The sequence below is a fragment of the Dendrobates tinctorius genome, unplaced genomic scaffold (assembly GCF_039654945.1).
Source record: "Dendrobates tinctorius isolate UK_male_01 unplaced genomic scaffold, ASM3965494v1 ptg000022l, whole genome shotgun sequence".
Lineage (NCBI taxonomy): Eukaryota > Metazoa > Chordata > Amphibia > Anura > Dendrobatidae > Dendrobates > Dendrobates tinctorius.
In genome coordinates, this window is record NW_027361690.1 from 83,487,777 (window position 1) to 83,500,997 (window position 13,221).

Sequence of the window (13,221 nt, forward strand, 5' to 3'; positions counted from 1 at the left end):
ACTGTCACTGGTATTTGTGAAGGTTGAAATGAAAGCTGGTGTCCGGAGCATAAAATATTTTTGTTTCCTAAAAGAAATAAAAGAAAGAAAAAATAAAATCCTTGTCCGTTCTAGCGCTGCCACTTAGCTGGTGTTTGTTTAGTTTGCTGCAGTGATCATTTGCTACACATCCTTGAAACTGCTGCAACCAATCCCTGGCCTCAGCGGTTTTGTGCCATTCATATGGGTGTCACCTCTGAAACCAGTGATTTGCTATTTTGGTCACGGGAATGTTTATTTGGCACGTGATCAGTGTGGCAAAACAAACCGAGACTAGTGGGCAGAGCGGTGGAGTCAGGAAGCCAAACCTCTGATTCCGACTCCTCAATTTCCATGACACCGACTCCACCAAAATGGGCTCCGACTCATGACTCCGACTCCACAGCCCTGCTAATGGGGCCTACTAGTGTGGCGGTGCTGAGCTTGGCAGGTGAGTGGTGTGATACATTGAATTGATCCGCATGTTGCAGATCCATTCAAAGTGTTTACATTTGGTGGCAATACACAAAAAACAGTTGATTGGTGGGGATGCCGGGTGTTGGACCCACCACCGATCTTCATATCTAATATATAAAGCTCAAAGTGTGTATGTATGTGTGTATGTCCGGGATAGGCATCCGCACCGTCGCAGCTATAACCACAAAATTTGGCACAATCACACGTCTGGACTCCGAGAGCGTCCTAAGCTATGTTGTGAGGCGAAATTTTAACCCCACGCGTTCCAATTCACCAAACAATTTTGCCCCTATCTACATACTGGGGAAAAAGTGTGTGCGCGTCAATCCCCGCCCCTCATTATGATGTCACAATGGTTGCCATGGCGACGCTGATGTCATCAAGCCCCGCCGCTCATTATGATGTCATAATGGTTGACTATGGGATGGAGGATGTGTGATGGGTATATGGGCACTGGACTGTGGGATGGAGGATATGTATGACGGGTATATGGGCACGGGCCTATGGGATGGAGGATGTGTGATGGGTATATGGGCACGGGACTATGGGATGGAGAATATATATGACGGGTATATGGGCATGGGACTATGGGATGGACGATATGTATGACGGGTATATGGGCACGGGACTATGGGATGGGCGATATGTATGACGGGTATATGGGCACGGGACTGTGGGATGGAGGATATGTATGACGGGTATATGGGCACGGGCCTATGGGATGGTGGATATGTATGACGGGTATATGGGACCACCTTTGCCAAAACATGGTATCCATCCACAGACAGCTGTTTCAGGGTATTGCCCCTCATCAGTGTGGAGTAGGAAACTGGCTGGTAGGAGCAATGCCTAGTAAAAGACTGTGAAAATGAGGATGAATGAACTCATGGAGATCAACATCCAACACTGCGGAGACACCATCACAGTCTTTTACTAGGCATTGCTCCTACCAGCCAGCCATGTTTTGGCATAGGTGGTTTCCTTCATTGGAGACTGCCCTTCCCGTGGTTGTTCCTTCCCGGGGAAAGGCCTGGCTGGTCATTGCTTGCGTTGAGAAACATGTGATGGTGTCTCCGCGGCTTCTGTTTTGCATGTTTTGCATATTTCCCATAAGGGATGGGGGCAGTGCTCTAGAATCACTGCGTTGAGAAACACGTGATGGTGTCTCCGCAGTGTTGGATGTTGATCTCCATGAGTTCATTCATCCTCATCTTCACAGTGCTAAAGATAGGGGACGCAGGTTGCATGCAGCGTCATGCGCCCATAGGTGGAGCTACCAGAGGAGGTGTGGCGGGGCTTAGCGGCAGCCGTGCGCAGGACGACGCTGCTGCCTGAATCGCTAATGTGAAACCACCTTTAGGCCTCTTTCACACATCAGGTTTTCGCCGTCAGGCGCGATCCGGCGCTTTTGACAAAAACCGGATCCGGCGAAATGCAATGCCGGATCCGGTTCCCCCCCATTGACTTGCATTTGCGCCGGATGGCCATGCGTTTCATCCGGTTTTCGCCGGATCCGGCAATGTGTCGCGATCCGGCGTCTGGAAAAAACGGCTACTGTAACGTTTTTTTGTCTCCGGCGACAAAGCCGGACACGCCGGATCCGGCGTGTCCGGCTTTTTCAAACAATGAAAGCCTATGAGCGCCGCAATGCGCCAGATCCGGCGACAACCGGATCCGTTTTTTTTGGTCTGAGCATGCTCAGTAGCTCTGCCCACAAGACACATATATAAAAGCATGACAGTGGGACCCTCAGCCACACCCAACATGCCACGCAAGACAGCAACCAGGCGCAGGAGAAGGCAGGAGACCACTGCAGCAGCACCATCAGCACCACCACCACCACCCCAAATGGAGCAGCATGCTGAACAACGGGAGGGGAGTCCAGCAGCAGATGAGAGACGGTAATTATCAAATCCCCCATTCCTCCAAACTAGGGCCATGGAATATCAAGATATTCATTGCCCCTTTGTTTCTCTTTATACAACAGCCGCCCAAGAGATGTGGCAGCACTGGAAGCACTGGCAGCAGCAGTACCACCACCCACAGGCATGGAGTCTGGCCAGCAGGAAGACAGCACATCTTCTGGGAGCCCTCCCTCGCATCGTCAGCGTTTGACGGTAAGTTTTTATTTCCAAAATCCATCATCTCTGTAATATATGTCTATTCATTGCCTTTTATTTCAAAACAGGAATCACAAGATGAAGAGGAGCTCCCAGAAGAAGAAGGAAGGGGTGGACAGACACCTGGAGTGGGCTCACAATTGGTAAGTTTTTGGCATCAAACGCAGAAACACAACATCACACTACACACAACACATAGAAAACAATGTTCTGCAGACCACACACAGCAAACAAATGCCTACATCCAAAGACATAACATTTTTTGTTTTCTTCTTTAGTCTTCCCAATCTGGTGCTCGGCAAAGAGGTCCTCGCAGTGCCTCCCAGGGTCGTCGGCGACAGCAACGCGGCGGTCACCAGCGTGTAAGTATAAATATTTTTGCTTTGTTTTTTTGCACTTTTTATTTCATTTCTTTTGTGGAGGCAAATTATGTTATCTTTGTCTTTTTCTTTAACAGCCTTCACAGCGTGCTCCCGACTCTGACGGTGAGGATGGAGGGATTGATGTGGACCACCTCATCGATCTCGTCAGAGAAAGGGAGCCGCTATGGAATATGGCTGACCGCCGCCATGCTGACCTGATCGTTAACCGACGACTCTGGGAGGAAATCTGTTCGCTCCTTGTGGACCGCTGGGAGGACCTCGATGCTCGGGCCCAGATTAAAGAGCGTAAGTATGTACAGTACCGGTTGCTTGATGTAAACCAGTGTTTCCCGAACTCCAGTCCTCGTGGTCCCCACGGATCATGTGTTCAGGATTTCCATTTACTATGGAAATCCTGAAAACATGACCCCTGGGGACCATGAGGACTGGAGTTTGGGAAACACTGATGTTGTATACTAACCACTCCTTTCTCGTTTCAGGGGACAGAATTGTGAAGCGGTGGCGGTCTGTGAGGGATCGTTTCAAGAAGGAGTTCAATAAAGAGATGCGGGCCCCGAGTGGATCTGGAGGATGCAGGAGCAAGTACAAGTACGCACAAGCCCTGTCGTTCCTCCGGGAAACAATGGTCACCAGAAGGTAAATATTACACACCACATGTGAAAAAAAATGTTTAGCTGTAACTTTTTTTTTTTCAGCCAGGGCCATACCATGTCACTATTTTAATTGTTTTTTTTTCTCTTTATTCCACAGCACGATGAGCAGCACTCGGGAGCCTGCACGATTGGACCCTTCTGAGGCGATCCCTGAGGAGACCGGCACCGAGGGACACTTCGACCGCCCCGATACATCTGCACCTTCCCAGCCTTCCCACACATTCGACCCATCTGTCCCATCCACCAGCACAGGAGCATCGTGGCCGCCTACATTACATGAAGCTGCTGGTGAGGAGATCGATTTCCCTTTACCCCACCCTTCTGCCCCTGCCACCTCTAGTACACCTGCGGGTACTGGGCGGCAGCGGCAGAGGGGTCAGGAAAAGACTCATGCGCCAGAGTTCTTGCATCTGAATGCATCTTTCCAGAACTGTCTAAAAGTCTTGTCAGAGCAAATCTCCGCAGGCTTTCAGCAGATCAACTCCAGCATTCTGGAGGTGAAGACACTTCTGCAAACCATGCATTCAGAAGCAAGATCTTCGCCAAACCACACTCCTACCCAGCAGATGCATGTAATGCATTCATGCCACGGTGCTCTCCAGCACGTTACCTCCCAACCTCCTCCTCCCACCACAGTAGTTCCTCCACCTGCACCCCCTCCAGCCACTTTCCATCCTCCCCCTCCTATTACATACCATCCACCTCCCCAGTACCAGCAACCTCCCCAGTACCAGCAACCTCCCCAGTACCAGCAACCTCCCCAGTACCAGCAACCTCCCCAGTACCAGCAACCTCCCCAGTACCAGCAACCTCCCCAGTACCAGCAACCTCCCCAGTACCAGCAACCTCCCCAGTACCAGCAACCTCCCCAGTACCAGCAACCTCCCCAGTACCAGCAACCTCCCCAGTACCAGACATCTCCCCACTTCCAGCAACCTGCCCCGTACCAAACTCCTTCCCCGTACCAAACTCCTTCCCCGTACCAAACTCCTTCCCCGTACCAAACTCCTTCCCCGTACCAAACTCCTTCCCCGTACCAAACTCCTTCCCCGTACCAAACTCCTTCCCCGTACCAAACTCCTTCCCCATACAACTTGCCATCAACATCATCTGCTCCTACAGTCCCTGCACAACCCTCCACTCCACCGCCCACCACCTCTTCTGCCTCCCACATGTCCACCCATTCTGTAGCTTTTTCCACACCTTCACCTCTAACTGTTCCTTCCCCACCATGATCCCAGTCCTCTCTCCACACTCCCAGTGTCGAAGTGTCCCGCAGCCCCTCCAGCACTATTTCCACCCCACACTACACCGAGTTATAATGTTTTTTGTTGTAATAAAAATGCCCATTTGGTTGGTTTCAAACATTTATTAAAAAAGTTTTTTAAACTTTAAAAACATTTTACAAAAAAAAAAATATTTTAAATAAAAGTTAAATTATCGTTTTACAATGGTTGTCTGTCATTTCTTTCTGCGGCGAACTATGTTTAAAAAAAAAAGTTAAATACAGGGTATTTCAAAGGTAAAAAGGTATTCAAAACCAGGTATATAACTGTGGGTAAATTTTACCTTTTTGCCACAGTTGTGTTCCTGGTTGTGTTTGAAGCAAAGTATTTCACCTAAAAAGTTGTGTTTATTGTTGGTGATTTCCTAACAATGTACACAACTTTTGTTACAAGGTGAAATACTTTGCATAAAACACAACCAGGTACACACCTGTGGCCTAAAGGTAAAAATAGTAAGACCATGACAAGATAGCCAACTTTGGTTGGCAAAGGTATATACTGTTGGTACAGAAGGTACACAAGTTTGGTTAAGGGCACAAATCTTTCACACTCTGTCATCCTGCCAGTGTACTCTGCCTTGTGGTGACCTAAAGTATAGTGCAAAATTGTCCCTCATTACTGAAACCGTCACAGAACTTCTAGTGGTAATGTCATGGTAATCTTGCAAGGTGGTTTCTTCAGAGGTGTCCTCAATGGAAATGGGTTCCTTGCAGCTAACAAAATTGTGGAGTACCACGCAAGCTTTGATCACCTCGTCCACAGTTTCTGTCTTGAGGTTGATCGCAGTCAATAGGACCCGCCATTTGGCTGTCAGAATACCAAAGGTACATTCAACCATTCTTCTTGCTCTTGTGAGGCGGTACTTAAAAATGCGTTTTGTTCTTGTCAATCCTCTGCTAGAGTACGGTTTCAAAAGGTGTTCTGACAGCTGGAAGGCTTCATCCCCTACACAGACAAACGGCATAGGTGGACCAGATGTTTGCGGCAGCGGTCTAGGGGGTGGGAACTGGAAGGTGTTTCCATACAGTTTACGCCCCATGGCAGACAGTTTGAAAACTTGAGAGTCATTGGAGCAGCCATAGGCCCCAATATCAACAGCAATAAATTTGTATTCCGCGTCAGTGATGGCCATGAGGACAATTGAAAAATATTTCTTGTAATTGAAATATTCCGATCCCGATCCGGCTGGCTTTACAATGCGGATATGTTTCCCGTCCACAGCGCCCAAGCAGTTGGGAAACTGACATATCTGTTGAAACTTTTCTGAAATTTCAATCCACCTCTCTGTTGTGGGCTCTGGTAAAAACTCTTCAGCTAAGGAGTCCCACAGTGCACGGCATGTGTACTTCACTATTCCAGATATGGTGGAAATCCCGAGTCTGTACTGGAAATGCAGTGACGAAAGGGATTCTCCAGTTGCAAGAAATCTGTGGGGAATTAAAAAACAATCAATTAGTTTAAAATCACAGCATTACATACCAAAACTCAGCTATAACACTTGGAGATACAAACTACCACCAACAAGATTGCAGTGAAAGTGTGCTCTGAAGCGAGCACATCCAATAAATGTGGCTTACCTTAAAGTCACCATCGGACGCTCTGCGGGTGAAACAGAGAAGCGGCAATAGGTGTCCGCTTTTCTTATGAGGTGTGCAATGCGCTCCACCAAGTAATCAAACTTCTCCATTTTCATCCGAACATATCCAAAAAATTTATCCTGGTTTCGTCTAAGGTCCATGCAGAGTGTAGAATAGACCCCACGCCTCATTCTCTTGGCTGTGATGGGGTGGATCCACAAACGTCGTCTACGATGCCTGATGCGCTGCTGTCTCGCTCTCTCCTCCAGAACAATCACCCTCAAACGATTCGCCTCCGCTGTAAAATCCGCCAAATTCTTCAAAATATTTCCAATCACAACATCCATCTTCGCCAGTAACTTGCTCTTCTCTCCAACCTGCACTTTCTCCTTTACAACCTGTCAAAGAAGGGCTGTAGGAACACGCTATATATAGTTTTTCAGTAGCCAATCCCGTTCGGAAGGCCACAAGGGTCAATTTTAAAAACCGGATCCGGCGTAATCCGTCAAAAAACGGAACAAAAACCGGATTAACCGGATGAGACGGATCCGGTTTTGTCTGTCAAGAACACGACGCCGGATCGCGCCTGACGCCGAAAACCTGATGTATGAAAGTAGCCTTAGAAGAATTCAACTAGTCAGTTATTAATCACGTGATGTCATTGACCTTATGGAAAACAGAAAAATTAACTTGGTAGAAAGGAAAATGAGCAATTGTAAAGGTACTGTCACACTTAGCGATGCACCAGCGATCCCGACCAGTGATATGACGCAGTCAGGATCGCTGGTACATCGCTAAGTGGTCGCTAGTGACCTGCCACACAGGCAGATCTCACCAGCGACATCGCAGGGGTCGGGGGTCGCTACTTACCTGTCACACCTGGTGATCCTGCTTCCTCCCGCCCGGCTCCACGCGTCGCTCGACGCCCCAGCAGGAAGCGCCGCAGGAAGCTGACGACGAGAAACAGTCCAGCCTGTTCTCGCGCGATCAGCGATAACCAGCGGGGGAGCCGGTCGTAGGTAAGTATCTCACACAGAGATATCGCTAGCAATATCGCTATAACGTCACTAGTTATAGCGATATTGCTAGCGATATCTCTTAGTGTGACATGCCCTTTAGTGCACAGTGCTATGTAATATGATGACTGCAGTGTATTAAAAGGATAACAGCTTTGATGGGAGTGCGTCTTTTTAAAATAAACTTTGTGGGACAACCCCTTTAAATATGAATATTTTTTTTTTCTTCTTGCACAGCTCCAGCTCCTACGAATCGCAGCTGCTTATGGGGATGTGCTCTCCGTACGGTATCTTCTCCATGAGGCCAAGGTAGTTTTACCAACTGACCCCAGCGACGACAATCCAGTTGTTATGGCGGCTCACTACGGTCACAGAGAAGCTGTAATACTATTACTTAATTCCTTGCCAGGTACAAGTACATTATTATTATTTAAGGACTGTTTTATTATTCTGACCACAGATGGCTGCATGAATTATTTAATGCAATATACAAATTGTTAGAGTTTTTAGGGGGGATGGGAATGAATGAAAAATGGTGGTTGAGCAGATGTTCAGGAAGTGAGAGCTCGAAATACCACAACACTGTTACTATTTCTGTCTTACGGCATTCTTAACACTGATGTATCACAAATCTTCAGAACTATAGTCATTGATCAGCTGGTGGACCTGTGCGAGGATCCAGCAGTGCGTGTGATGAGTCCCTGCCATATATATCCCTAACATAAGAAACAATATGGTGTCATTTATGCGTTCGCCTTGTTTGCGGTATGTGACGCCATCATCATGATTCTCATCGTTACGTTGATACAGTCATAGTATTAATGCAATATCTGATATTCTGCATGGACACGGACGCTCAGTCACTGATTTTCTGTGTGATCTGTAATAGATCATCACACGTTTTTGGCATTTCCTGTGCGAGGCACAGCTCGCGGTTTATCTTCCTGTGATGTGGTTTCACTTAAGACATTAGGTATTCCCACCATCAGTGTCTACATTTCTCATCCCATATTGGAGGCTATGAAACATAAAATTACTTAACAAATGACCAATTAATAAAATCCTCTATGATGCGGCAGTAGCACACTATGCAGTGATGAGGCAGTGACCCAGCAAAGTTCAAATCAAAAACGGCTCTTTAATGTTCAAGTAAAAAAAAAACAGCACACGATATCGTCCGGATTGCAGCCAGGAAACATATCCTCTGTATTAGTCACTACACACACCAGTCCTCCTCTTGAGACCTGTTGCCGTGGGCGACTCCACCACCGTGTTAGTGTTCTACTCACAGCATTACACCGTGCACGATATCCTCTGGATCGCAGCCAGGAACCATATCCTCCAATTTAGGCTGCTTTTACTTTTACCGTGTTGGGCCGATTTTGCAGCCCCAATAGATTTCTATGGGGTCGCAAAATCGACCCGCAAAAATTCCACGGTGCGCCGTGTGCCATACGGCCATGAGGGCCGTATTTGCGGCCGTGATAAAAGATCGAGCTTGCGTGATCATTTTCACGGCGTATGGACACGACCTCCATTAAACATCAATGGGGCCGCAAAAACAAACGGAAGTTTGTTTTTGCTGTGCCCCATGACTTTTGGTTTTGTGGAATGCCGTCTTTTTTTTTTTTTCCGAATACTATTTCTATAGTATTGGAAAAATGAAAAACGGCTATCCGCAAGCTTTTTTTTTTGCGGTCCGTTATTGCAGCAGACCGTAAACATTGCGGAAAAACGGTCCGTAAAAAAAACGGTAAGTGTAAAAGTAGCCTTACAGTCACTAAACATGCCAGTCCTCCTCTGACCTGTTGCGGTGGGCAACTGCACCGCTGTGTGAGCTGTGGGTGCCAGGCTATTCAGCTGCCTTGGCTGTTTGACTCTATTGGCCTGTGTTGGGTCACACAGGTGGAGCGCTGCAGAGCCTTCTGCTCTGCACTCCTCCAAACACCAGACTGACAACAGAACCTGACACACCCAAGCCCTATACTGCAGGGTTTTTAACTAGCAACCTGTGGCCTTCAGCCACATGGAAAACCCAGGCCGTGAATGAAACGGACTGCACTACTTCCATCTGCAGTCTGTTTCTATACACAAAAGCCCAGAGCAGGTTTTCCCTAAATCTGCCTTGGACAGCTAGCATGTCCAAGACCTATGCTCAATTTAGTCTGCATTGCAACCACAGCTATGCCTGTGACTGCAATGCATTCTCATGGCCTCAATATGCCTCAGTGCGCATCCTGGGGGGAATACACAGCGCCCCCTTCATGTGATACCAGTCACTACCTCACACCTGCTATACAGAGGTATGCATTGCCATGGTAACAGAATAAATCAAATTGCATGTAGTTGGGATTTTGTAGCTTCTAGAAGTAGAGACATAACCTAGTACACTCTTGCAACTTTTCTATACTTCTTGCCTAGTAGAGTTGAGCGACTTTGGTCGGATTGGGAATCATGAAACAAAATTTGTTTCAGATGAAACTGGTCCAACTAGGGCAAAAAAAGTCGGAGTTTTGTCCGAAACCCAACTCCAATGCAAGTCAATGGGTAATAAAAGTCGGCATTGAGTGGATGAATGTCATCCGCTCAATGCCGACTTTTATTTCCCATTGACTTGCATTGGGGTCAGGTTTCGGACGAAACGCCGATTTTTTTTTTTTTTTTTTTTTTTTTTTTTTTTGCCCTAGTTGGACCAGTTTCATTTGAAACAAATTTTGTTTCATGACCCCGATCCGACTAAAGTCGCTCAACTCTATTGCCTACATTAAGTAACTTGGCAAGAAGTAGAAGATTTCTGGAAGGGAGTATGGATGCGGGATGGGACTACACGGTTTGTAGTCTGTTACTATGGAGACACACAGGTCTGCCGAGGTACTGAAGTGAGGAAACGGTAGGCGTTTTTAAATGGATGCTTTCCATAAAGCGCACTTAATTCACAAATGTCAGTAATGTGCTACTACATGGTGACTTTGTAATGTAACTTGATGTTGCCTTTCAGATGCATGCAGTCATAAGCCTCTCTTGAACTGGCTTCTGGTGTCTTGCTGTGAGCAGGGTCATCTTGGCCTAGTGAAGCTCCTAATCCTCACCTATCATGCCGACCCAGATTGCTATGCAACAAGAAATAACGAGTTTCCAGTTCTCCGCAAATTACCTCTTTATGCCACATGTATGGCAGGTAATGTATAAATCCATATTTCTCTTCCTATTCTAACATCTCACAGAAGTGTATCCTACCAAATGTCATCTAGATCATCAGAAAGTAAAATGTCAATTAGAAAGTGGAGGCACCTAAAGAACAGTAAGAAAGCTACAAGTTGTGTAGTTTATTATCTAAGTATTGTGATGGGCTTCATGGAGAAGAGGGGGATTTTTAGTGCCCTCCTAAGACTTTGTACATGAGTGGCAAGTCTGGGGGAGAGCATTCTGAGGAAGAGCTGCAACACAGGAGAAGACTTTGGTATAAATTTCGGAGGTGGTCAGCACCGATGAAGGGATTAAAGACGACAGATGGGTGGTTCTGAATGTTGGGTAAAGAAGTTTTAGGTGAATTCTGAATGAGATGATTAACCAGGACCTACTAATAAAGATTAGTCTGATGATGGCTGTGTTATATGATTGATTGCCCAAGAACCACCCTATGTAAGAATGAACTCCCCTTAGTGATTTGCAATAAGGTAAAGATAACAAAGGCAACCAGAAAGCAAATTATCGGTTTATCTAGTAATAAAGGAGTAGATAATGCGGGAGGATGCTATTATGAGGGACTTTTTAAAGGCAATCTGCACCAGGTTTCTGTTACCGCACCTAACGACAGCATGATGTAACTGCTCAGACCGTGACTCCAGCAAGGTGTCTATTACTGGCCTTCTTGCTGCAGGATTGCTAAAAATTTTCTTTGCCAGTGATCTACCAGTTCTCTGAATGCTGCGCTCTTTATAACCCCACCCACACCACTGATTGGCAGCTGTGTACACTGTGCATAGGCAGAAAGGTGCCAATCAGTGGGGCTATACAGAACTCCTGAATTAGGATGACTAGTTTACTAGTACTTTAGTTAATCTCCTGCTGATGCAAATTGCCTCTTTAGAGAGGAAGAGGACTAAAACTGCAGCGCCACCTACAGGAAGTAGCAATCTTAAAAGTCAATATCAACTCTAACGAGCCTTATCACATGACTTGGGATAAAAGCCAAAACCAAAATCTCAATTTGCAGACACTGTGTTTCGGGGTACTGCCCCTCATCAGTGCAAAGTGTGAGATCTGTTTTGACTGTGTGAGAGGCGTCTGACCGGGATTGGTAACGTTTCTCCTTGCAGAGACTGAAGAGACAATTTTCATTTTTCCCAGAGGAGTATTGCGACTTGTCTCCTCACCTTGGCATGTCAGGCTTGACATGTTACTCTCTGCAAGGAGAAATGTTACCCCTTGGATCTGATGAAACATTGATTTTATTAAAACTACAGCAAGCAGCCCAGTAATTGACACATCACTGGAATCAGACATTCTGTCCCTACTTTATGCTACTTTCAAATTAGGTGGCAAAAAACTGGTGACATATTCCCTATAAACATGTAAATCAACAGCCGCGGAGACACCATCACATGTTTCTCAACCCAAGCAATGACTAGCCAGGTCTTTCACCGGGAAGGAACAACCACGGGAAGGGCAGTCTCCAGTGAAGGAAACCACCTATGCCAAAACATGGTATCCATCCACAGACCGCTGTTTCGGGGTATTGCCCCTCATCAGTGTGGAGTAGGAAACTGGCTAGTAGGAGCAATGCCTAGTAGAAGACTGTGAAAAATGAGGATGAATGAACTCATGGAGATCAACATCCAACACTGCGGAGACACCATCACATGGCATCACATTGCTCCTACTAGCCAGTTTCCTACTCCACACTGATGAGGGGCAATACCCCGAAACAGCTGTCTGTGGATGGATACCATGTTTTGGCATAAGTGGTTTCCTTCATTGGAGACTGCCCTTCCCGTGGTTGTTCCTTCCCGGTGAAAGACCTGGCAAGTCATTGCTTGCGTTGAGAAACGTGATGGTGTCTCCGCGGCTGTTGATTTACATGTTTTTGCATATTTCCCATAAGGGATGGGGGCATTGCTCTAGCATCACTGCGTTGAGAAACATGTGATGGTGTCTCCGCAGTGTTGGATGTTGATCTCCATGAGGTCACTCATCCTCATTTTCATATTCCCTATAAAGTCATTTTTTCCTGTGACTGTGTAGTCATTATTTGCCCCAAATTTATCAGCATTCTGCCCTGTATAATAATAATAATAATCTTTATATAGCGCCAACATATTCCACAGCGCTTTACAATTTAACAGTTTCAAACACAACATAATACAATGATTAAAGCAAAATAAGACGACCCTGCTCATGAGAGCTTACAATCTACAATGAGGTCGGAGAGATACAAAGTACAGGTGTGTATTTACAGTGATGTATTTACAATGATGGTCCAGCCATCTTGAGGGAGTAAGGAATAGATGGAGATAGTGAATGGGCTACTCACGCACACTTACTCATAAAATGACTGATTAGGGAACATGATAGGCTGCTCTGAACAAATGTGTTTTGAGGGAGCGCCTAAAACTGCAAGTTGTGGCTGGTTTCTAATTTTTTGAGGTAGAGCATTCCAGAGGACTGGCGCAACGCAGGAGAAGTCTACGT

At 46.4% G+C, this 13,221-nt stretch overlaps 1 protein-coding gene across 3 annotated transcripts in view; it reads left to right on the plus strand.

Moving 5' to 3' along the window:
• LRRK1 (leucine rich repeat kinase 1) overlaps positions 1 to 13,221 on the plus strand; it is a 147,578-nt gene that overhangs the window by 43,269 nt on the left and 91,088 nt on the right. For all 3 annotated transcript variants that reach the window (XM_073568825.1, XM_073568823.1, XM_073568824.1), the window contains 2 exons: positions 7,768 to 7,939; positions 10,529 to 10,708. In XM_073568825.1, coding sequence (XP_073424926.1) covers positions 7,768 to 7,939; positions 10,529 to 10,708 — 352 coding nt within the window. The remainder of the gene's footprint in view (positions 1 to 7,767; positions 7,940 to 10,528; positions 10,709 to 13,221) is intronic.